This window comes from Microtus ochrogaster, linkage group LG4, assembly GCF_000317375.1.
Source record: "Microtus ochrogaster isolate Prairie Vole_2 linkage group LG4, MicOch1.0, whole genome shotgun sequence".
In the NCBI taxonomy this organism is placed as follows: domain Eukaryota; kingdom Metazoa; phylum Chordata; class Mammalia; order Rodentia; family Cricetidae; genus Microtus; species Microtus ochrogaster.
Genome location: NC_022030.1, coordinates 43,657,177 through 43,683,070, shown reverse-complemented (window position 1 = coordinate 43,683,070; position 25,894 = coordinate 43,657,177). Strand labels below are relative to the sequence as shown.

The window sequence follows — 25,894 nt, the reverse complement described above, 5'->3', positions numbered from 1 at the left end:
GTTTCTGGCACAGGAAAATCTTGCCATTTATTCCTCAGAGCCGACAGTGCGTCCCTGGCACTCAGGGTTTTGTGCCATCTGGCTGAGGAGCCTGGGAAACAGATGTATGCGGAGTGGCTTCCTCGTTTCAGTAACTTCTCAAGGGCCTTAAGAGCAGGCCCTGGAGAGCTGGGAGAAGCTCGAAAGACTGCATAACTCATCAACTTTTCGCTTTGTAAATGAGGACACTCAGGAACCAGGAGGTAAAATAATAAAGATGGTTTCTGTCCAAAGATGTGCCTTGTGGTCCTTGGCTCGGGAAGAGATTCTGTGCAAAACTGAAGCTGGAAAAGGGAGGCGGTGATCCAAATGAGATGTACTGAATGAAGTTGTCACAAAAAGATGTCATATATCTTTAACAGGGGTTAACAGGGTTCAAAATAATCCCTACAAGAAGGTTAAGTTAAAAATCCATTGGGATGGGGTGGGGTGGGGTGGGGTGGGAGAGATACTCAGCTTTTACAAAGTGACAAGAAATGGCAGGAAAGGGGCTACATCCAGAGGTGAGCTTTGTTTCTATTTCTAACTAAGACTTAATGGAACCATGCATTCAGGGAAATGTATGGAATTTAAACACAATTCAGCACGGAGAAATTCTAAGCGTGAAAGCCCTTCAGGCCAGCTCCCTTCCACCTCAACGTTAAAGGAAGCTAGAAAGCCAATTACATTCACAGCAGGGCTGTTCCCTTACTGCAAGGAAAGAATGTACTACAAACTCCGTGTGTGCTTTACACACTGGTAAAACTATGATTGCAGGTAAGAAGAAACAGGGTTGCTTTCTATTTCTGCCAACATCTCAGGCTGGGGAGCTTCTCTTACAGCAGCGGAAACAGTCTGGTCTCGGTGGTTTCCTTTACGGACAAAAATGTGTCTCTATAATTCCATAAAAGGCTGCTTTTTGTGAAGATGGAAAGGATACCTGTGTATGACCTACCAAAGGGCATTCGTTTTCCAGAGGAATGGGCGTGGAGGAGCAAACACACTGATCTTGGCCCCAGTTCTGAAGACCTTTCTGTAAGAGCAGAGGAGGTGAGCTGCCGTCAGGACCACGGTACCACACGGGGGAAGAGTAAAGGAAGTGGACCGCCTTGAAGGGTGGGGGCTCTCTGTGTTCATTCCCTTGGGGCCCACAGGGACGTCTGGTCTAGAACTGTGTTGAATACAGGAGGGGGTGCCAGGGTTTTTCTGCCAATGGTGAGGTGGGACAGGTGACACTACACCCGGATCCTATGGCTGTCAGCCGCCTGCAGATTTCTGATGGGCAGAACTACAATGCAGCAGCATTACTTCTTAGTGATGGCTGCAATCCAGAGTCTAGATGGGTGTCCTGGTGACACTCAAGGAAGTTCCAGAGAGCAACGGGCTCTTCTGCACACCGAGCCATTACACACTCCACAACTGAAGTGCACTCTTCCAAAGCCTTGCGTGCTAGCAGACTTCTAAGTGTTTTATTACACCAACATTGAGCCTCACAACATCCTTTTAGGGCAAGTAATATTATTCCCTCTTCAGAGATAAAATTCCTTTGGCACAAAGGGATTTACTCTGACCAAGGCCATTTGACCGAGGTGTACTTGGCTACACTGGCATTTGATCACGAACAGGTGAACTCCAAAACACAAGGGTGGACGTGCTGTGGTACCCAGCCCTCTGTGATGCCCAAACACAAGAATGGGTGTGCTGTGGTACCCAGTCCTCTGTGATACCCAACAGTGTGTATCATTACCCTTTCGAAGACCTTTGCTCCAGGCAGAAACTTCATCCCGTGTTGGCCTCACACTGGTGTGCTGGTCTCCTAAAAGCTCCTGACAGCCATCTGCAGTTGGATTTCTATTTAATTTTCTACTTCACAAAGCAATGCCAGCAGAGGGGGACTGCTGATACCTTTCCAATGTGATTTATAAACTACAGCTATCAGGACTGTGGGGCTTTCTTGCTGCCACCTGACCTGTGTTTTCATTCTTCCTAATGTTTGTATTGCTGCCCTGACCTTGCAAAGTGACCTGGAATAGCTTTCCTATTTCCTTGTGTGTGTCCACTTTCAGAGCCTGGCTGCCAGCCTGGACAAGCCTGTCAATTAGTATCTCAAGGGTTTGGGATGGGGTCTACAGCCCATTGAAGAGCACAATCTAACACTGACCTCTGAATTCCGTCTCTTAATTGAGCATTCATTAGTTTGCAGGAACAAAAGCAGGCATTCTCTATTATAAAGCAGAGGTCAAAACTGGTGGCTGTGTTTTGTTTGGCCTGCAGAGTGTTTAAATATTGAGAAATTTCACATAAAATAAGGATTTCCGGCTTCTCCCAGAAAATGGACAGAGCTGATGACTCTGGGGTGCTGAGTAACAGCTGTCCCCTCAGAGGGAGATACTTTCAGGTTCACTGTCCCAAGCTGAAGTTTCACTTCTGGCCACTTCAGCCACAGATTCCGCAGCCTGGTCCCCACAGCAATCCCAGCCAGTGTAGCTCTGCCCTAACTTGGTCTCTTTCCTTCACAATATTGGACAGACTGGTGAAGTGGCCATTCTTAACTGCGGTCGTGTTAGCACATGGGCAGCCTGTGGTGGTGGGGGTTGGGAGTCCTTTCTACACGGCTGCTGGCATTTGTCACGAGTGCCTGGTACACATGAGTTGCTTGTCACTTCTTATGTGTGTGAATACATGAATGGCAAAGTCTCAGGAATACAGAACTCTGCGACAGGAACCCATTTCACCAGCTGAAGTCCCGGCAGCTTCATTAAGTCTTTACTGAGACTTAATGAAAAGTCAAAAACCCACACAGCAATGCGAAAGCTGCCCCTGTCAGCTCCCTCATTTTTCCATAGAAGACAGAGGTGGCACCGCTGAAAGGAGCAAGCTGCCCGAGTACAAAGGCAATTAGAGCCAGGCTCGCAGGCAGACAGCACTGTCAGCCAGGACAGGTACAAAGCTGTCTCATCGGGATGCTGTCCTTCCTGGGTCCACCTCAGGGTACTGCAAGTGAAGGAACTTTGGAAAGTACCAGAGATCCTTAGGCCTTCGGCACCTGACTAGAGAATGTCTTCTTCCTATTCTTCTGCTGCCAATAAAGACCAGCAGAAAACATGGAAGGAACTGGCATGTGGCACCAAGGGGTAAAATCCCACTGACATCACCACGTGGCACAGAATCGCAGGCACCTCCACTCCAAGAGAGCAGGAGTGTGTCCATCTCAGGAATATCTTGAGAAAAGAACCTCTCAGTTCTGGTATATCATGCTTAATCCATATTTGCTGAAGGAATAAATGAAGACCCACTCAGAGGGTTGGAGACAGAGAACTGGGCTCACGCTTCCGGTGCACAAGGACAAAGCGAAGATGACAAACTGCGTCCTTTGCATGTCTGGCCACACTGGAATCTCTCAGTCTGGAATCTGACGAGAGCGTCACCATTGGACTCGTTCATGAATACTTTATTGAGACAACTGTCCAAATAATCCTGATGTGCTTAGATGGAATATTCTTTAGGAATGTCAAGGTTAGTGATGAGTTTTTGCTTGTTTGTTTGTTTTTTCTCTTTCTGCTTTAGTGATGGGAATATTACAAGCCATGTCCCAGAGGGCTCTGAGGCTACCAAACCCAATGAGTCCTCTGCACTCCTGTCTGCCTGGCTCTCCTGTAGGCCCTGACTCTTAACTGAAGCCTTCCCTGACAGTCAAATTACTATTGCTGAGAGGCGAATTACCCCAAATCCAGTGGCATAAAACAATCGGTTTATTGCGCTCCCAGGCTCTGCAGGTCAGGCAGCACACAGTGAAAGGCAGGAGGCCAAGGGTGGAGTGCTCACTCATGGGCAGTAGTAGATGGTGGCTGCCAATTCAGGCTCAGTTGGGCTGTCAGCCACGATGACTATGTGTGACCCCACCATGCGGTTCCTTATAGCATGGTGGCTTCGTGCCAGGTTTTGAGAAGGTGTATTACCTTTTATAACTTGGCCTTGAAAAATCACACAGAAAAAGTTTCAATGTCACAGCCACTCAGCTTCGGGGAAAGGAGATAAAGTCTTGCCTCTCAGTGAGGGGAGGTCAAACTCACAGGTAAGAAAGCCACACGTGATGGGAGCACCCGCCTACAAAATGCAGTCTGCCACACCAGGCTGGGTGTGTCCGCAGGCACTCTGTGCTCAAATACACTGACTTGGCAGGCCCTTCCGGCCTCCACGGGTACCTACACCGTGGTACACACTTCAACATACACATAGATTTAAAAAGTACAAATAAGTCTGAAGAAAAAGAAGGCCAGAGTTGGCAAGACGGCTCAGTGGATGAAGGAACTTCCCCAAAGCCTGGTGATCTCACTTTTCGACCTCAGAGCCCACATGGTGAAAGAGGGCTAACTTCCACATGTTGTCCCTTGAAAGCCGACACACTGTGGCATATGTGGTATGGAAGTAAATAAATATGTTTAAAAATTAAAGGTAGGTAGTCATATCTATCTCACAAAGTTGTTTAGGGGATAAAACATAAGTAATGTGTGTGCAGATGTGGGGTGGTATTATTACAAGGTAAGATGATTTTGTAATATGTTTATATATTCTTTTTGTTGTTGTTGCTTTGAGGCAGGGTCTCTCTATGTAGCCCTGGCTGTCCTGGAACTCACTCTGTAGACCAGGACTGGCCTCAAACTCGCAGAGATCCACTTGCCTCTGCCTCCCGAGTGCTGGGATTAAAGATATGTGCCACCATGCTAGAACATATTTCTACATTCTTTAAATGTGAAAAGTGAGGGTTATGGAGCTGGTGAGTAAAGTGTTTGCCTTGCAAAACAAACAAACAAACAAACAAACAAACAAAAAACCCCAAACCGCCTCGGTTCCATCCCCAGATCCCTCATAAAAAGGCTGGATATGGTGCGTGCACTTAAAAGGCAAGCTCAGGGAAGGCAGAGACAGGCAGATCCCTGGGCTTGCTGACAGGCCAGCCTAGCCTAAATGGTGAACCCTAGGCAGCCAGTGAGAGACTATGTCAAAACAAACAAACAAAACATCAAATGTAGACAGGACACTGAAGGCTGTTATCTGGGTTACATGTACATACACATGAACAGACCCACATATGAACATACAAAAAGGAAGGTGAGAAGTGGAGTCTGAATCCTCTCTCCCCACTCCCTGCTAGCAGCCACGGGGCTAGAATGTGCTTCAGCAATCCATTCCTGAGGTCAGAACACAGTGGAAGCACACCTGGACTCCCAAGGTCAGGCCACACAGAAAGAACAACATCACCTTTTCCTCTCTCAAGCCACTTTCTAGCCAGCTATCACATCATGAGGACTCTTTGCACATCCCGTAGTGGTCCGTGTGGCCTCCCACTAACAGGTCCCCATCTGCCAGCTGTAGGAGTAGCTGACACCGCTCCAGCTGGTGACCACAGGCCCCACCCAGCATACTGCTTGCAACCTCAGCTCAACTGAATTGCTCAGGAACTCCTGGCCCATAACAACCATGAGAGACCACTACCATTCACTCTTGTGTGAAATGATATGCTTTGGGGTATTCTGTAGTATAGCAATAGATAACGAACACACAGAAATATTCTCCACTAACCAAGCATAGTAAGGCAGACTGTGTAGCCTCTCTGGCCATGTTCCTGGTGACAGGTAGCACAGCTGCGTGCGGTGTCAGGCTGAGCAGTAGGGCTACGGATGGCTCAATAGCAACACTGGCAGTAAGTATTCTTAGGAAAGGGGTCCTTAATGAGGCCATGTTATGACCAATTTTATATACATGAGAAATAACACAAAAATCACCACCAACATGCGGATGACTGAAAAGCTAAAGTAGGAGTAGGGGCCAAGTAACTTAGATCCTAGGAAGATGACTCCAACACTGACTGCCACCTGCCAACTCTGTAGTGTGTGTACCTGAAGGGCCTGGGGGTGGCTTCTGGAACCTCCACTGAGCTCTTCTTCACCTAGACAGTGGGGCTTTCTATCCAACACTCAGAAAAGGGCATCATTCTGATCCGGGTTTTAAAAGAATTCCGTTAACTCTGTACTTGGGTGTCAATGTTTTTCTGCTATAGTCCCTGGCCAACTCTGCCCACCTCCTTTAACACAGCTGTGAGTCATGCTGTAGCTGGGCAGCGTGCTAAAACTAACCAGACAGCATAAAGCACAACCTTCACCATCATTTTGTTATTTATCTGTTTTATCCTCCTCAGCCAAGTATCCCTAGTAACGAGTCATTAAAAAATCAACAACTAAACTAAACAACTAATTAAATAATAACCTAAATTCAAAAGCCCCGTCATTACTGAGACACAGCTCTTCAGGATGGAAGATGTCTGTTCTAGATCTAGTACTTATCACTCTGCCCCTTGCCCCTCCACACGAGATCAGGAGGAAGCTAGCATCTGAGCAAGACGTATGAACTGCTCAGCACCTACTCAAGAAACACCTGCTCCTCTGAGATGCTAACCAGCCAGCCCTTCAAAGATTAACATTCAACCACTTCCCACCACCTAGGAAGAAAACCTTTCAGGAAAGAATGTACATTCATTTTCTAAAACTTCATTTGCTTAAAAGGCATTTTCCCAAATACCGTGTGGCTTTTTTTCCTAGTCAACAGCCCTGGCTAGAGCAGCTAACAGATTTAGCAATGTCTTAAAGGCAGCTCGTTCCTGCCTTGTCCCCGAATGTGACCAGGGGTTTCTGAAGGCACAGTAGTACAGCAGACACAAGCCCCGGCTAGGGAGCAACAGAGGCGAGCTGTCACGCTTTGTGTTTCTGCTTGTTAAGTCTGAATGCTCCTAATTAGTTATTCTGCCCAATAATGCCTGGTGGACAATGGTGCAGGGCCTGGGGCTGCTGAGGCTATGAATGCAAGTCCCCTAGCCTCCTGAGGGTTGGCGATTGGTGGCTTGGTTGTGGGCACTGAGGCGCTGTGTTCCTGCTGGCTGTGGACTCAATGACATCAACCCACATGTGAATAAAGGTCATCACCTGCTAGTGCTTTGGCAGAAGGGCAGCTGCCCTGAGTGCCCACTTCGTCCTTGCCTTTGTCTACTGACTCTGTGAAGAGTGCCCACAGACAACAACACTCTAGGATTCTGTTTGCTCAGTGGGGGCAGGGCATACAAAGTGATTCACCGAACATCCTTGAAGAATTCAGCAAAACACATCTTCAAAGACTGGCCTTGAACTGCCTTGGACATGGCCTTTTTGTGAACTCACTCACTAGCTACAACTCCAGGAAGCCTCTGAAGTGGACCACCAGGTGCATTGTTCCCGTGCGAAGCACTTCTGACAGACACTGATGTCACACTTATGACAAAAGCTCTATGGATAGGGGAACTCGCCAAATCCTTAGCTGAGAAGTTAGCTGTCCAGGGACATTTAGTGCATATTCAGAAGTACATTCCTGCAATCCCAGCACTGGGGGTGCTGAGGTAGCAAGTCTGAAGTGGAAGCCAGCCAGGGAGGCATAGCAAGATCCTGTCTCAAAAACGTGGGCAACACTGAACAACTCAAGACCATTCTGACAGTCAAACTGGAGGTCAGGGGACTGGAGAGGTGGCTCAGTGAGTAAGACCACTTGCTGTGAAAGCAAGAGAGCCTGGGTTAAAATCCCAACCACCTATATAAAAGCATGCCCTGGCTTCCAGAAGCTTGCTGGTTAGCCAGCCTAGCCTGAATGGCAAGCTTCAGGTTTAGTGAGAGATTATGAGTTAAAAATTAAGGTGGAAATGGACAGAGGAAGACGCCTGTGGTGGTTTGAATAGGAATGGCCCCCATAGACCTCGTGTGTTGGGATGCTTGGCCCATAGGGAATGGGACTTATAAGAGGCATGTCCTTGTTGGAGTCAGTGTGTTGCTGTTGGAGGAAGAGTGTCTCTAGAAGTGAGCGTTGAGGTCTCAGAAGCTCAAGCCAAGCAGAGTGTATCTCAGTCCCTTCGTGATGTGGATCCAATTGTAGAACTCTCAGCTCCTCTCCTGCACCATGTCTGTCTGTGTGCTTCCATGCTCCCTGCCAGAGTGATGATGGGCTAAATCTCTGAACTGCAAGCCAGTCCCAAGTAAATGTGTTTATTTATTAGAGTTGCTTTGGTCTTGTTGTCTCTTCACAGCAATAAAAACCTTACTAAGACAACATCTGACATACTACTCTGGCTTATGTGTGCATGTGTGTATACATATGATGTGGGATTTCTCTCTGTGTGCTGTGATTACCATTGATAAATAAAGGAACTGCTTTGGGCCTATAGCAGAGCTATAGGGGAACAGAGCGACATGGGGAAAACTAAGCTGAATGCTGGGAGGAAGAAGGGTGGAGTCAGAGAGATGCCATGGAGACAGATGCCAGAACTTTACCCAGTAAGCCACAGTCATGAGGTGATACACAGATTAATAGAAATGGGTTAAATTAAGATGTAAGAGTTAGCCAACTCTCTCTCCCTCTCCCTCCCTGTTCTTACTTTTCCCTCTCCTGTTACTCTTATCCCCAGGGACCAGTCTCTGTCCCCTCTCTGCCCCTCCTCTCTTCCAATAAACCTCCTATGTGGAAAAAAAAAAAGAGTTAGCCAATAAGAAGCTAGAGCTAATGGGCCAAGCAGTGATTTAATTAACACAGTTTCTGTGTGGTTATTTCGAGGCTAAGCGGCTGGGAACAAATAAAAAAATCAGAAGTCATTTATTTGTTGTTTCACATATGGACCTTACTACCTTGGTTTTTATTTTGAGACTATTAAAAAATTCCACTTTTGCCAGGCGGTGGTGGTGCATATCTTTAACCCAGCACTAGGGAGCAGAGGTAGACAGATATCTGAGTTTGAGACCAGCCTGGTCTACAGAAAGAGTTTCAGGACCAGAGCTACACAGAGAAACCATGCCTCGAAAAAAAAATCTTTTTTTTTTTTTCACTTTTACGTGCCCCATGTGTTCACAAAAGCTTAGTAGCTGTCTGCTTGGCCTTTTTGAAATGGTTTGAGAATTTGAAAATCAGTATGCATTTGCACTTCCAAAGGAAAGTCTTCATAATTCTTTTGTATAAGAAACAAATAACAAGCCGGGCGGTGGTGGTGCATGCCTTTAATCCCAGCACTCGGGAGGCAGAGGCAGGTGGATCTCTGTGAGTTCGAGACCAGCCTGGTCTACAAGAGCTAGTTCCAGGACAGGCTCCAAAGCTATAGAGAAACCCTGTCTCAAAAAAACCAAAAACCAAAAACAAACAAACAACAAAAAGTACCCCAAACAAAACAAGGTCTCCCACAAAAACCTCAATAGCAGGGGCTGGAAAGGTGTGCAGCAGCTAAGAGCTCTTGCTGCTCCTACTGAGGACCTAAGTGTGATTCCCAGCACTGATGTTGGATGGCTCATGACTGCCTGTGACTCCAGCTTCATGGAATCTGGCACTCTCTTCTGGCTTCTGTGGACATAACACACAAGTATAATAGATACACAGGAATAAAAAATGTCTTTAAAAAGAAACAAACTAAGTTTTTCTGTCGTTTTTTGTGTCAGGGTCTCATTCCATAATCTGGTTATCCTGGAACTTGTTCTGTAGACCAGGCTGGACTTGAGCACAGAGATCATCTGCTTCCTGAATGCTGAAATTAAAGGCGTGTGCCACCACCACCTCAGCCTGAATACCATTTCCAGCTAACCTATTTGTTGAACAAAATTCCTCTAGAATCCAGTCTGAAGAAACTAGTGTATCAAGCTGGTAGGCCCTAGACCTCCCAGGAACTGGAGAACCTTTGCCTTCCCTAATATGCCAGGTCCTCGGCCCTGCCGTTAGGTCAGAGCGGCCCTTGGCTCCCGAAGACACTGCCCACTGACAGGCCACGCAGCGTGCTGCTTCCCTGCTGTCCTCCGTGCACACGACATCCAGAGAGCAGTCTAGTCGCTGGAGAAGCACAGGCCACTGGAGACTCAGCCCCAGCACACAGCTGACCAGCAACTACAGCAGCTCTCAGCTAATGGGAAGGCAACCGTCAGGACTTGCAATTTCCCCCACATATCCAAGTATACTGTAGTAAGAATGAGTATATCCCAGGGGCAGAAAATTAAAATAGTTTCTTGACTGTAACAAAAGATCTATTAGGTAGCTAAAAGTCTTCAGCCATAGTTGATTGAGCACATTTGTCAAAATTTTGAGGGGTGTTATAAAAATGAAGCATGAGTGGTGCATATTTTTGGTACCAGAATGTTTTCAGCATCTTTAAATAATATCAGTGCTTTGTATCCTACATTATCTTAAAATTACTCATAAACTTCAACTTCCTCTTTATTGTATCCATTATTGTGAGTGTGTGATTGTGTGCGCACACATGTGCATGTGCTTTCTGTCCTCTCCTTCTGTGCTGGGGATACTGGGGATCAAACAGCTCATCACGCTTAGCAGCACGAGACTTATCCTCTGAGACACGGACCAGCTAGGATGCCTAGTAAATCAGAGCGTTTTTTTTTTAATTTCTTAAAAAAAAAATCAAACTCATAAGGGAAATTTGTAAAAGTTAAAAAAAAAGGACTCTATACTGTTCAGGAGCTATAACTTCTCAACAATTTATTAATTTTCCTTTCTTTCACTATAAAACATATACCTAAAAAATCCTTTTTCCATAGTTATCAAATAAGATAGAAAATTTTGTCTTTATAGAAGCCCTTACAAAAGTAAGAAATGGAATCAAATGGGAGAAAAGCCCTGACTCCAGCAGTCCTGAAGGGGAAAAGCCTGGAAGGGAGAGACCAGGAGTCTCAGATCCTGGAGGCTTACGGCTGGACGGCCAGGAAGGGTTCCTGCTACCCTGATATGCTCTTACACAAAAATGCTAGCATTGTTTCTCCTGCTCAGGTCCCCTCTCTTCCCTATATCTGAGAACAGTTCAAACCTAGAAAACATACTCGTTATTGGCCCAGAAACCAAAGGGAGATGAGCAGGGATACCCTTCAGGGCTGATAGCCAAGATACAGACAGATCAAAAGCCAAATGCAATTTGGCCCACCTCAGGCAGAAGCAGTAATTGAATTGAACTTCCTCTAAATATGATAAGTTTGGGGCTCTTAAAGCCAGGCACAAAGAACTAGGTTAGAGCGAGCAGCTACACCAATGGATGCCCTGAGCCCCCCGCCCCTGCCCCCACCCACAGGGACTTTGATAAGCTGGAGATTGTTTCTATCACTCCACTGTCCGGCTGAAAACTGATTAAGCTACTTATGGGCTCCAGGGGCTAATGGCCTGGCCCCCCAAGAGCACCACTGTCACTGATTGAAGTAAGCTGCTTGGCCTGTATGGTCTGATTATTACAAGAAGGAAAAAGAAAGGGCCGTGGGGGAGACAGCAGGGTACATGCAAGCTATAAGAAGCAGGCTTATTATTCCAAATGGATACACACCGCTGACACCCTCAAATGGATACGGAATGCTGCAATTCTCTCTTCCTCTGACACCAGAACTCCTTAAAGGGGAGTCACTCTGTTTTAGACTTCCACCTTTCTGAGCGTGTCTGGTGCCTTTAAACATCTCATGACAGTGCCTGGGCCCTAGGCTACCATGATCAGACAGACCACTAAGATAAATAAATGTATATCAGAAAATTCCATCAATTCACCCCCATATGATACAGTATATCGCCATGTGACTGAAGTTGGAGAGGCACCCCTCTGTGCCCTAGCCAGCCAATTCCATGGGTGTCAAGGACTAAAGGAGCAAGCAGGTCTAAACTTGACAAGGAATATAGACTCGCCCTAGCCTTCTCTGAGGCCTATCCAACTAAATGTTATATTATTTCTTCCATTTGAAATAACTGTCTTGCCTCCAAATGAAAATTAACAAAAAAGTTTTAATTTTTTTAAATTAAAAAAAGACATATACTAGAAACCTTGAAAAGTAATTTAGAGTCTGGAAATGACTGAAGGCCTCGGTGAGTTTTAAGCTGCGTTCACTCCTTTTGGTCAAGACAACTGGATGAAAACAAGGACGGACGCCTAGCTGTCTGGATTACTGAAAGTTGTCGCGATTATTTTTCGATTGGTTCTTCAGAGAGTCGGCATTTATTTAGAGAGTAAAGCAGCACTTTCTTTCCGTGTCGAGCAGCGCCTTGGGAGTGCGCTGTTGATTTAAATGATTAACCAAAGCTAAGCCTACTGAGAACTTAGGACTGAGCACACAAACCTTGGTTTCTTCCTGGCTGCTAACCTGGTCAATCATTACAAGTCGTGCAGTAACAGACTGTAAAAGCTGGTTCCCACTCCTCCTTGCTCTGCTGAGCTTTACTAAACTTCACAAGTCATTCAACTCTAAGATTTCCGCAGCCACCTGCTGCCTCCCCATCTTTTCTCTCACATAGTTGTGAGTTGAAATATTCATGTCATGTAAACTTCATTATCTTAAAGAAAACGACTTATTTTTAGTGTAGTCACAAGGCACCCTATCTAGTTGTGTCCACTGGCTGCTGTCTCTCCTCACCGCCATCGTTCCAGAGGCTGGAGCCACTGATCTATTTCCTGTCACTACGAATTGTTCACTGTGGGACACGCCACTTAAACTGTTTTTCCCTGTCTGGATTCAAAGGCTCATCCGTGTTGTAGAGTGTACCAATATTTCACTCATTGTTATGGCTAGACAATGTTATGCAATAATGAGAAACAACACCTATCGGCTGATAAACATCTGGTTGTTCTCTGCTCTTTCTTCCTATTGTGAATCATGTTGCACTGGGCATTCTTACAAAAAAATGAAAATTTTGTTTGATTTGTTTTGGGACAGGGTCTTGCTATTCCAGCCATGAGGCCTGAGCTGCTTCGGTCCCCTTCATGGCTGAAGGGCAGGGGCATATCACCCCACCCAGGAATCACGCACAAGTTTTCCTAAGGACATACGTTTTATCATTATCTTGGGCATCTATTTGGGAGTTGGATCTCTGGATTATACGGAAATCTAACCTTTATGGAGCTGCTAAACCGCCCTCCAGATGGTCGTCCACTCTGCATCCCACCAGCAATGAAGAGGGCTCCAGTGATTCCGTGCTTGGGTGTTCCTCATTGTCTCACAGTATCTTTTTAGACTAGATCTCCCTCTCATTCAGAGTAAAAATTAACTGAGTGCGAAGAAACTACCACAAGACAGATTAATTTCGTGCCAAAACCATAATCCCCAAAGTGACTTCTGACAGAAAACAAAACCGAAAGGCCCCTCTGAGGACTTACCTGCTGCAGGTCAGCAAGAGAATACAGGTGGATGTGTTGAAGGAGGTATTCTCTGGGGAAAATTCTGAAAACAAAGGCAGATACACAAATGACCGATGGTTCTACCCTTTTCCTATGTTAAATCTCACTCAGAATTCCTTCCCTCTGCCCTCAGTCCTCCCCGCTTTCACCTCTGCTTATTTTCCAACCCTCTGAGAAATCTCTAATACTGCTCTGCCCTCTGACATGTTTCTTTGTACCACAAATACTATAAATAAATACAGTTTTTTCATTTCTACTGTTATCTGAACCGCTATAGTATTATGTAGTGTTCTAGGACACATCTGATTTTTGGTGTTTTGTTTTTGTTGTTTTGGTTTTTGGAGATAGGTTTTGCTATGTAGCCCATGATGGCATTGAACTTAAAACCCTCCTTCTTTAGCCTGACAGATGCTGGGATTACAGCAGTGTACCACTATGCCCGGCCCTGCTTCTGGTTTCCTGTACTAGTTATGTCTCCGACAAATTGTGTGATCTTACACATATCTCAAACCCAGTGTCTATGCTGGTCCAGCTGCTATGCTGCATAACAAGAACAACTAAACGTGATACTCCTAACATCTCCGTGGCAGTAACAATAGGTGCTGATCTGAATAGAAATGGCCCTAAGAGGCCCATCTGTTCCAACACCGGTCCCCTTTTGGTAGAACTGCTTGGGAAGGATTTTGGGCTGCAGTCTTGCTAAAAGGTGCTATTGTCACTAGAGGTGAATTTTGAGGTTTTTAAAGAATCGTGTCACTCCATGCGCCTTTCTCTCTACCTTCTGTTTGTGGATCAAGATATAAGCTCTCAGTTATCTCCTGTAGCGATGCTTGTTAATGTGAATCCGAGAGGAGAGGGCTGTGCTCTTGTGCCTAGAGGAGGCATATGGATTTCCATAGCAGGGCAACAGGGTAGCTTTCTCCCCTCTCCCTGTAAGCAAACTGAACTAGAAACACATTCTCTAAATCGTTTTCTGCAGACATACTAATCACAGAGGAAAGATGGAGGAAGGACATAAACACTAAGACCAGGACAGGCAGTGTCATCCACCAAAGAAAATCACGTCACTGACAGAGAGCAGTAGCAAGTTCTCTGTTACCAGAGAACACTGAAGAAGCCTGCCATCAACTGGCACATGCAGATCAGTACCAATGGTTCCATTTTATTATCTTTGGAATCGTTTGACATACTGGGAAGGTAACTTAGGCTTCATTTATAGCTTATTTTAATGAGAAAAGATGAAAACTAAAAAGGAAAAAGGTCATATGTAATTCAGAGCCCTTATATTAGCTGACACTTGGGGTTAAACATGCAGAGGTAATTGCCTATGAAATCAAAGGCAATAGCCTTAACATGAAAAGCAAGGGGGACCTCATTTCATTTTGTTCTATGTTATTAAGTTAAATAAATCAAGACTCATTCAACCTAACTAATTTCCAAGGACTTAACTCGCACCAAGCCCCAACACTCAGGACAGTAAAGGACTGTGTTAAACTCAGAGAAAAGTGGGCTCTTCACAAGATTCTGATAGAATTATTCATGTATGTAACATGTGCAGGAACTCAGTTCTCAGAGACACACAACTGTCTCTTAAAAATCCAAAGACTGGGGCTGGAAAGAGGCTTAGTTGGCAAGATTCCTCCTGGATAAGCAGGCAGACTTGAGTTCATTTCCTGGAACACACGTAAAGACACCAGGTATTGAGTGTCATGGGGGGAACCAAGCTTCCTGCTGGCATCTGAGGCCTGATCCCTGGGCAGAAGACAGCATATGCTGAGTACTGTAAACCAGGGAAGATCACAGTCCCCAGGGGAAACTCATGACTGCTGCTTTGCTAAACAGATGTGGTCAAATGCCTTCTAAATACTCATGTTTATATCCACAGATTAGGACAACTCTTGGCCTTTGTCAGAGAAGTTTCTTATTACCTGGGAAGCGACTGACACGGAAACGGTCAAAGAGCTTAGAATAAGAGATGGCGAAGTTCTCGGCCAAAGTGGCGTATCTGTATCACCCTCTCCTAGGCCTAGGGAACCTTGGAAGAGGGACAAAAAGAACAGAAGAACTGGAGGATGGGGAAGTAAGTTGCAAAAAGATGTCTTCTGAACATGATATGGTGGTTATCCTCATGATCTCACTACATCTGTGAGATATGTATCTACAGATGTGTATGAGATATGTATCTACAGATGTGTATGCACAGAAGTGCACAACACTGGGCCTGTCAACATTTCATCATAGTAGGGAATATGGTTCATCCCTCCCTGAGAAATCTTTTTTAAACATACTTTAAATTACATGTAGGTGTGTGAACGTGAGTGCAGGTGCACACAGGGAAGAAGTTGGACCCCCTGGAGCTGGAGTTATAGTTACAGGCAGTTGTGAGCCACTGATGTGGTTGGTAAGAGTCTCTGGTCCTAGGGAGGAGCACTGACATGGTCTTAGCCCTAAGTCATCTCTAGCTCCCTGAAGGACTACTGATAATAGCAGCTGGGGGAAGGGGTGTCACTTTCTTTAGTAGCATAGCCACCTGTAAGTTGCCCCTGCTCTAGAAAATAGCCTCTCACCCATGTCCCTTCAAGCTGCCCTAATTAAACTCAGTGGGTCACACACACATATGCATGAAAGTGGAGGGGGCTTTGGGGGAAGAAGAAAGCTTTTGATGAGAGAAGGTGATGGGGTAAAATGACCACAATTCAATATATACATGTATGAAACTGACAAAAGAATAAAAAATATGCTTTAAAAAAAGCCAGATGTGGTTACAAGTACCTCCAGTGCTAGTGGGGGCAGACAGGAAGATCCCCGGGGTTCACTGGCCAGATAGCCTAGCCAAATCAGTGAGCCCCAGGCCAATGACACACTGTGTCTCAAAAAACAAGGTGCAAGGCTCCTGGGGAATAACACCCTAGGCTTCCACACTCACACATACACATATGCACACACAATTAAAGTGAAGGGAGGGTTGCAATGGAAATACCTCAATTCAAATAGGCTTTAAAGAAAAAAACTCACAACACACATACTCATATACACAATCAAAAAGGTAACATCAAATGCAGACCTTCAGAGTTTGATTCTGAATAATAAGAATCTCAAAGAAAAATAGGGGTGAGTAAGGGATAATTTACAAAGAAAACCATTTATTCACACATTACTGTGTTTGTCAGGAATCCGTGATCCAGGGCAGGTAATTTGCAGTGAGTTGCAGGCGCCACTCACTGTCTTGGCTTTGGAGGGCACCTGCACCCACATCAGAATCTGTAAAAAGCACCGTGAGGCATCCCAGGAAGAAGCAATTTGGTGTTGGAGATATGAGTGGCAAACTCTCTAGAAATAGTTACATTAGGCTGGATGTGGAGAGGATTCATGCGTCCAGCTCTGCTTCGAGCTAATGGAAAAACAATTTGAAATCAAAGGCAGGTACTTCGATGAGAACCCACATTGAAGAAATAAGCTTCAATCATTTCTCTAGATACCTCATTTTGCTAATCTCATTGGCTGAAAAAGTGGCAAGATTGCACAAGGTATTATATCTGAGTAGATAGTTACAAGAAATAAGGGTTTCTTTTACCTGGTCATTCAGAAAGTATGTGTAAGCTACTTAGCAACAATCTACAGCCTCGGCTAGCAATGCTTGATAAGTAATTTGGGCTGTGATTATTCTGGGGCCGGGTTGTAAAAGTGACAGATCATGTCATTTTTATATACCCTAGCTCAAATTCTTAAAGTAGTTTAAATAGGAACGAGAATGTCACACTTTTCCTACAGTGGTCCAGAAAATGATTTTAGGTAATGATATATATTTCATTTAATTTAGGAAAAGAGAAAATTACTCCTACTTTTGGAAGAATTTTTCAGTAAAGAGTTATACGTGTATACAGTTTAGTATATTTAATATATACCTTCCTAGCAGTCCTTCTTCAAAACTTAGGAATCTGTTTACTATGGTATGACACTGTCTTGCAGGCAGTCTCTATCTCCATTTAAGGTTTATGATATCTATGTGTATATTTATATATAAAATATCTAATATATGTTTTTGGACCTATGGAGAAAGCCAAAGAAGGGAGGCCATACAAGAGAACAGGAAGACAGACAACTTGCAAACATTTCCAGAGCTGGTTCAAAAACAATTAATTATAATATAAACTAAGGATAGTTGCTTTCGAACATTTTCAAATGCTATCTATATGTTATAACCTCTGAGCTCTGGAAGATTCGTGCAGCTAGTCTGTCAAGATTATAGCCCAACTTTAGTTAATGACAGTTTAAATGAACTAAGTTGAAACTAGCCATAAAAGCCCAGCTAATTCAATTTTTTTTTTTTTGGTTTTTCGAGACAGGGTTTCTCTGTGGCTTTGGAGCCTGTCCTGGAACTAGCTCTGTAGACCAGGCTGGTCTCGAACTCACAGAGATCCACCTGCCTCTGCCTCCCGAGTGCTGGAATTAAAGGCGTGCGCCACCATCGCCCGGCGGGCTAATTCTAGAGAATAAACAAAAAGATGTATTATTTACTTAGTATAGAGAAGTGCTATTAATTCACTTGAAGTATTAGTAAATTATAATCTTTAATGATGCTATTTTAGGGAGATGTGAGAGGCACTAGTGGACAGGCAGGATGACTGGGACCCCTAACTCCCAGATCACAAGGTGGTAGGAGAGAACCTGACCTTCACATGGGCACAGCGGCATGTGAATGCCTACACACACACACACACACACACACACACACACACACACACACACACACACCTACTTTATGATAATACTGTTGCCAAATGGGTTTATTCTGGGCTTTTGTTTTAGATTGTCCAGGTGGGGGAAACTAAATGATAAGGGGTTAGTTAAATGTGGTAGAACAATCAGGACATGTTCTCTGAGGGATTCCCTGTGTCTTCACTGCAGGGCCAAGCCCACATCTGGGGACTCCTCCTAATGATGGACTATTTGCACAGAAAGACCCAGGCTCTTCGATGCCTCTAGACTCAGCTTCTTTTTGCTTCTTCCTCCTTGTTTATCTTTTGTCTCCTTGGTTTCAATGGTTATTTATAAACAGGGCAGCTGAGAGTGCCGAGCGCACACTCTGTCCAGGTGCTTTCCCCTTATCTGTAGACGTGCTCATTTATAGGCAAGACAATCAGCTCTGAGAGCTGGTAAAGAGGTGGGCTCTGGGGCAGGACTGTCTACCTTCAGGGCCCACCAAGCCACCGGCACTGCTGTTACTACATTATTATTGTTGTCCCCCCTCTTTGGTCTTGGTGGCCCAGTTGCAATCTTTAGCTCTGTGGCAACCTGGAATCACAGCTCCAGGGGAGCATGGTGTACCAGCCTACTCCCAATCCATCCTGTGAGAAATGTCCAAGTTGCTCTACTAATGATTCTGCTAGTTCTACAAGCACCTTCATGTTTGTCTTTCAATAGAACAAAATCTGAGAATGCTGCCAGTCTTTGGTACCCCCAAACTGAGATGAGAGCTAAGGCTCCAGCAGCCAAGACACATTGTTCTTATCATTCAAGCTTACAATCCATGTCTAAAAGTCTCTAATGCCTCCACACCAGGAGCCAGTGTGAATGAATGAGATAGGCTGGGGTTAAGAAACAGGACAGGCATTATTGTATCTTCCAGGAGATGCTGGGCCTGAAGGGGCAAGAAGGCAAGCAGAGACTACAGTGGAGCAGAGTCATATATCTAAACTAGATTCTGCTACATAAAACTGAGGGAAGCTCTGTGCAATGCAATCTTCAGAATTTCAAAGAGAAGGGGGACTGTGAGTGTGAGTGTGTGTGTATGTGTGAAATTTTTTCCTTTTCTTTTCTTTAATCTGTATATGGCTGTGTATGCTATGTATGCATATGTGACTTCCCCAATAAGGCAGAGACCTAAATTGGCTCCCTGGCGGTCAAATGCCAATATGATTAATTATAATTAGTGCGTATGTGAGTATGGACGTAAGAATGTACCATGAAGCACATGTAGAGGTCACAGGACAACCTTGGATATCAGTCTTCACCTCCCCCACACCCTCTTTGCTTTTTTTATTTTGAGACAAGGCCTCCTTTTTGCTGTTCTCTTTCTGCCATATGACAGGCTGGTTGGTTCTCCCGCCTTTGCCTCCCATCTGCCCTAGGAGTTCCTGGATTACAGAAACATAACACCAGGCCCAACTTGTAAGTGTGTGCATGTGTATGTACATGTGGTGCAAGCATTGTATGGGCAACTCCTACTTTTAAAATGTCATTTCAGAGCTTGGTAGAAGCCATCCCTGTAAGGCTAAACGAAACAGGTCTGATGGCCAAGTTCAATCTTGAGGTACCCCTTGTTTTGCACCTCTGATTTATACCTATGCTCCTGGCCCTGAGTTGAGTTGAACATATAGGCAATTCTTCTTCATGTCCCTTCAAAAAATGTCCCTTAATGGCTACTGATTCCATGCTTCTTTACACTGCCGAGATTTCCCAGAGTTCTCCACACACCTTCATGTGTGGACATGATAAATAACTCTTCTAACAACAAAAAGTTAACAAGGCCTTGCACTAATTCAACAGGGTCACCATCTGGGAGCTGTCAGTGCTGTAAACACTGAGGCTTCATAGAAGACACTGACTCTTTCTAAACTAATCAGTGCGGCCAGTCAAGATTTGCAGCAGAGATTCGAGAACGAGACGTCCATTTCACAACAATAACAAAAACAGTGAGGACGAAAACCGTACAGTCATAATAACAAGGGGCCTAAAAGCAAACTGTGACTTCCCTAATAAGGCAGAGACCCAAGTTGGCTCCCTGGCGGTCAAGCGCCAATACAATTAATCAGTCTGTTTCCAGTTTTCTCACGACAGCAATGTTAACAGTTTGCTTTGCTCTGTTTATATGGTGCTGACAGGTCTTCAGCAGGTCGGGCCTACTTGCTGGTGATTAATGACCCACTCTCATTCTGAAGTAAAACCAGGGAGGAAGAGAATGCCTCTTATGACCAGTTAGGCCCCGAAGCCTCCCTCCGCTGTCTTGTTGTTGTTTCCCTGCCCTGAGATGCTCTGTCTTCTGCTCAGAAAGGACCCTAAAATGCACATCATGAGAGTGAGCTTGGCATACATCTCGAAAGGGATGGTTGGCTCATGTTGTTCCTAAAAATCTCATTTCTGTAGACAGAAATGAAAGAGCAGGTGTGAAATGGTTCTGGAAATGAGAACTTTAGCTTATTAAGTAGGTAACAATCCCCTCTCATATTTACAGCTATATTTATAGATAAAGAAGCAGCAGAGTTGAAATTATTCCTGACTGCTGTAAGAAGCATTGTCATAGGAAGTCTGAGAGATTATTGCATTAAACAGTCATAGTTACTGAACCTATGAGATCAAAAGAGTTGAAATAATATAAAAGGACCCACCGTGTTCAAATATTTTCCCTTATAAAAGGAAAGCTGTATGAGTACTATTCATCACTAATGTACTGATCTTTTTTCTTTGCTTTTTTCTTTACTTTGTGTGCATGTGTGTTTGTGTACACACATGCTTGTGCCACAGGATGCATGTGCAAGCCTAAGGATCTTTCCTTTACCACATGGGTTCTGGGGATTGAACTCAGGTCATCAGACTTGGAAGCAAGTGCCTTTACCCACTTGGCCACCCTTCGTTTTCTGTTTGTTTAGACAGGGTCTTCAACACAGCCCTGGCTGAACTCACCATCTCTATGTAGCACAGAATGGCTTTGACTACTCTTCCTGCCCCAGTCTCATAAATGTAGGGATCACAAGTATGTGCCACCACATCCAGTCACCAAACATTATTTTATTTATTTTTACTGCACTTTATATTATTGTGACAGGATCTCTAGTAGCCCAGACCAGCCTTGAATATACTATATAGCCAAGATAACCTCGAACTCCTGATCCTCTTACTTCTAATACCTAAGTCCAGGGATTCAGGTATGCACTATCCCCAACATTGTCTTATTAGTACCTAAGTGTAGGGGACTTAACAATATGAAAATTAAACACAAAAGAATGCTTTTTGTGAGGTTTGCTAGGAAACACTATCTCAGTGATTGCTCTCAGAGTTGGTCTGCCACACTCAGACCCGGGCAGCTTTCAAGCCTACTTCCCTGCGTGTGCTTCCCTCCCATACAGCAACAGAACTGACCAGTCAGGCCTACAGGCAGAGAGGACCGCAGGAGTCTTCTCAGTGGAACACTAAAGTCAGATGCAAGAACAATCTGATATGAAAGTGCTGTTAATAACAATAATCCTATATACTGAGCGCCGACTATGCACCAGCACTGCTGGAAATGCTTCAGTTATGCAAACATGCTTCCTTCCCACAACTGTGACTGTACTGAGTAAAACAATACTCTTTGTTCCAAGTACAGACTATGAGAGAAAGTTGAACAACATACTTGGCTACATCTGCGCAGACTCTGACCCCATATGTAATTTTAATAATGCACCTAACGTAAAGGTTTGACTAGAGAGGGGAGAAGTGATATTAGCTAGACTGGTTATAAAGGTCTTGCAACCATTCTGGGAGAGGTGATATTAGCTAGACTGGTTATGAAGGTCTTGTAACCATTCTGGGAGAAGTGATATTAGCTAGACTGGTTATGAAGGTCTTGTAACCATTCTGGGAGAGGTGATATTAGCTAGACTGGTTATGAAGGTCTTGTAACCATTCTGGGAGAGGTGATATTAGCTAGACTGGTTATAAAGGTCTTATAACCATTCTGGGAGAGGATAATTTAGCAGTTATCTCAGAAGCTGAAGTAGACATTTTTTAATGTAGCAAAATTGGACTTTATCAAAAAAAGGTTTCAAAAATAGACTTAAGCAGGAAAGGGGGGAAGGAAAAAGACTTACCTAAGTGAACTATACTATATACCCTAGAGTAGCCTGACCTTCCAGAGAGAGCTGCCTGACTAAATATTCTGACTCCTTGGATCAGTTATTTCTCTAATGTATTCATTCAAACTCTGTAGGTCTGGATGGATGGGTTGGTTAGACATCTTGATAAGAGATCAATAGGGAAACAAGGAAAAACTAATTGTAAGATCTCTTCCTTACACTTAGTAGATGACTGGTCTCACTCACTGTTCAGTGTCTCAAGTGACATTTAATACCCACTGTGCTTCTCTTCCTTCCCAGCCGGTCCGTCTAGCCACTCAGAACTATACGTGTTGCTTTATGTAACGGCTGTGAGCAAGCCCAGAAGAAATAAATGAGTGGAAAGGAAAGGAGGGTTGCTGTCTTCATTCTCATGGTTTGGGAATAGCTTCTCAAGGCCTTTGTCCTAAACCCGCACTTCTCCCTTGGTGGTCTGGCTATAAGGCATAGCACCCTGTGGCAAACCACTGGACTACTGGAGTGGAGGCTATTAGTCATCCATAAGAGAAGAAGCCTTTTATTTAATTTGCAAATGCATGCCCTATTTGGGCTACTTCAATCAAAGCTAAACATTATACTGGGAAGGTATCTAGTAGGATTCCCATGTGCATGTTCATTATCATCCACAAATACAGCCGCAAGAAACATAAGCTCTGAGCAAAGCCAAAAAGTACTGAGGTATCAAATAAGAATATTTTGAGATCACCATAGAACCTTCATCTGGTCATGGATGGAGATGGAGACAGAGACCCACATTGGAGCACTGGACTGAGCTCCCAAGGTCCCAATGAGGAGCAGAAGGAGGGATAAGATGAGCAAGGAAGTCAGGACCATGAGGGGCGCACCCACCCACTGAGACAGTGGGGCTGATCTATTGGGAGCTCACCAAGGCCAGCTGGACTGTGACTGAAAAAGCATGGGATATAACTGGACTCTCTGAGCATGGCGAACAATGAGGGCTGATGAGAAGCCAAGGACAATGGCACTGGGTTTTGATCCTGTTCTGGCTTTGTGGGAGCCTAGCCAGTTTGGATGTTCACCTTCCTAGACATGGACGGAGGGGGGAGGACTTTGGACTTTCCACAGGGCAGGGAACCCTGACTGCTCTTTGGACTGGAGAGGGAGGGGGAGAGGAGTGGGGGGAGGGAGAGAAGGGTGGGAGGAGGGGAGGGAAATGGGAGGCTGGGGGAGGCGGAAACTTTTTTTCTTTTTTTTTTCCTTTTCTCAATTAAAAAAAAAGAATATTTTGAGGACTAAAAAAAAATCTTGATTCTAATTCAGTTGCTAAATGAATTGAAGACAGAGAATTCTACTGTCTTCCAAAGCAAGTCCTGAGAGTTTTTTTTTAGGTATATTTATATTTATTTCATGAGTATGGGTGTTTTGTCTACATACATGTTCAAAGCTTTTAAAATTATGATCTGTTTAGATTATATGAAAATAAGTAATGTGGGCTGTCCTTCCATATATGCTTTGCTTTTCCTGGTTGATGAATAAAGCTGTTTGGGCCAGTGGTTCAGCAGAGTAAAGCCAAGCAGGAAATCAGAACACAAATATAGAAGAGAGTAGGCGGAGTCAGGGAGATGCCATGTAGCCACTGAAGAAGACAGACACCAGATGGAACTTTACCTGTTCCACAGCCAAACGGCAATACACAGATTAATAGACATGGGTTAATTTAAGATGTAAGAGTTATTAATAGTTTCTGTGTGATTGTTTTGGGTCTGGGAAGCCAGGAAATAAATGAGCAGCCTCCATCTACAAGTAAGTGTCTATTATTTTCTGAAAAACAGCTATGTAACTGAATGAGCAGTGTCTCGCTCCATGGCGGCTGCCTTCACGTTATATCATAAGGGCTCATCTGGAGAGCATGCCCCTTTCAGTGTCTACACTGAGTTCTTTCTGGAATGTCTTCTTCAGGATTATGGTCCTGTCAGTTTCTTTGGATCTAGCTGAATCTCAAATTGCAAACCTATCATTTTGATTCTTCCCAAAGGCTCTTATGCATGTTGGTTGACTACCAAAAACATTTACTATGACTAATGTCTGTGGCTTATCATCTCTATGAAAAGGAAAACAATCAAAAGGGATTTTAGGACTTATGCGTGACGTCAACAATTATGTCAAGTATAAACTGGTTCATATATGGCAAGGGTGAGACTTTAAATGCTCATAAAACACAACTGTAAAACAAGAAATTTTATGAGACTAAGCACATTTTAACTTCATTTTAAATATGCGAGTTTGGCTTGACCTTGTGTGTTCTATGAACCATGAGCTGACTCAGTTACAGAAAGAAGAGCAGCCCATACCAAGTACAAGGTGAAGGGTAGAAGCCTAGGACATGCACTGTAATACCAAGCTTTTCTGTCTACAGCAGTTACAAAGTTTGTATATTTGGTTTTGTACAGAAATATTAAAGGGGCTTTTAGTTGTGAAATATTTCAAACCTGCTCATGCTTACTGATGGTAAGGCCTAGGAAAGCCCTGGGACCGGTCTGTATGACTGTGGAAGCTCCCTTACATTAGCATCCTGGCAGGGAAGGTCTACTGCTCTGGGTACTCATTCATGGGTTCAAAGCCTTGAGCTAGGCTGAGAAGTGATGTTCGTTTTAGCTTGGATCAACTGACTGAGGTGCTCCCAGGAGAAAGTGAAATGAGTCGGGCAGGAGGTGGGAGAGGGAGACACTCAGACCCGGGCAGGCAGGAAAAACAAGCGGCGTGGGCTGGCATCTGTGACTTACCTGCGCCGCAGATCCTCCGCCACTGCGGCCCGGCAGCTGAACAAATACGCTCGGAGTGACTTCAGCTGTTGCCGCAGTCGCACCACCGTGGCCAGCGGCTCTGCGTGCAGGTACAGCATGGGATTCTCCTGCTGGATGTCGATCAGTGGCTCCTCATACACATACTCCAGAAACTCCTTGGCCTGCTTGGACACCTGCAAAACAAACGCTGGCCATCAGTGCTGGTGAATCCCCCAGCTTTGCATAGCTGCCTGCTCTGCCCGGGAACCGCACCTTGGTGGCAAGGCAGTAGCTTTTCTGCACATGTCTAAGTGAAGAGCAGCTTCTCATTTCACCTTACAGAAGCTCAGCTGGCAAATGTGGAAGGAATTCATTAACTCAGCTCAATTGTGCTGGTAATTACATGAGCCCATACAAGAGAGTGCACAGAACTAAACAGATCCAGCACACCAGTGTCATAATTGTGTTTCGTTTGGTTTTATAAATCCTACTGCAGTGACCTAAGATGTGACCACAGGAGAGAACTAGGTGAAAGGTACTTAAAAATATGTTCAGTTTCCTGTGAATCTGTAATCATTTCAAGCAATGTGGAAAAAGAACTCATAGTTCTTAAAAACTACATGAATATATGTGCATGTATATATAGTCTGTGATACTTTAAAAACTACACGAATATATGCGCATGTATACATAGTCTGTGATACTTTAAAAAAGATTTTCTTAAAACAGAAGAACTACACACATTGTGGAATACTAAAACAAAGAAATTGGTGTTCTCAAGAAAAGAAAAAAAAAGGAGGGAGAATAAAAATTATGAGGAAACCAAACTGCTAAACACAAATGGCCCAAAGAGAAGACACCCTTAGCGGAATCCCCGAGAGTGTGGGCACACTGCTGCCAACATCCATCCCAACCTTTAATCCAAATGTTCTTTAAAATAGCATTGTTCTAAGTAGAGGTAAATAGTGCACTGGAAATACAGTGGAGACACTGTCACGTGTGTGCAGTGCAGAGAGAGAGATAACTAATGTGAACACTTTCACATGTGTGCAGTG

The 25,894-nt window shown here is 44.4% G+C and overlaps 1 protein-coding gene across 1 annotated transcript in view; it reads right to left on the bottom strand.

Moving 5' to 3' along the window:
- Plekhm3 (pleckstrin homology domain containing M3) overlaps positions 1 to 25,894 on the bottom strand; it is a 156,383-nt gene that overhangs the window by 51,019 nt on the left and 79,470 nt on the right. Inside the window, exons 5-6 of the mRNA XM_005361468.3 lie at positions 24,840 to 25,033; positions 13,202 to 13,265 (exon numbers count right to left, since the gene is read on the bottom strand). Of these exons, the coding sequence (XP_005361525.1) occupies positions 13,202 to 13,265; positions 24,840 to 25,033 (258 nt within the window). The remainder of the gene's footprint in view (positions 1 to 13,201; positions 13,266 to 24,839; positions 25,034 to 25,894) is intronic.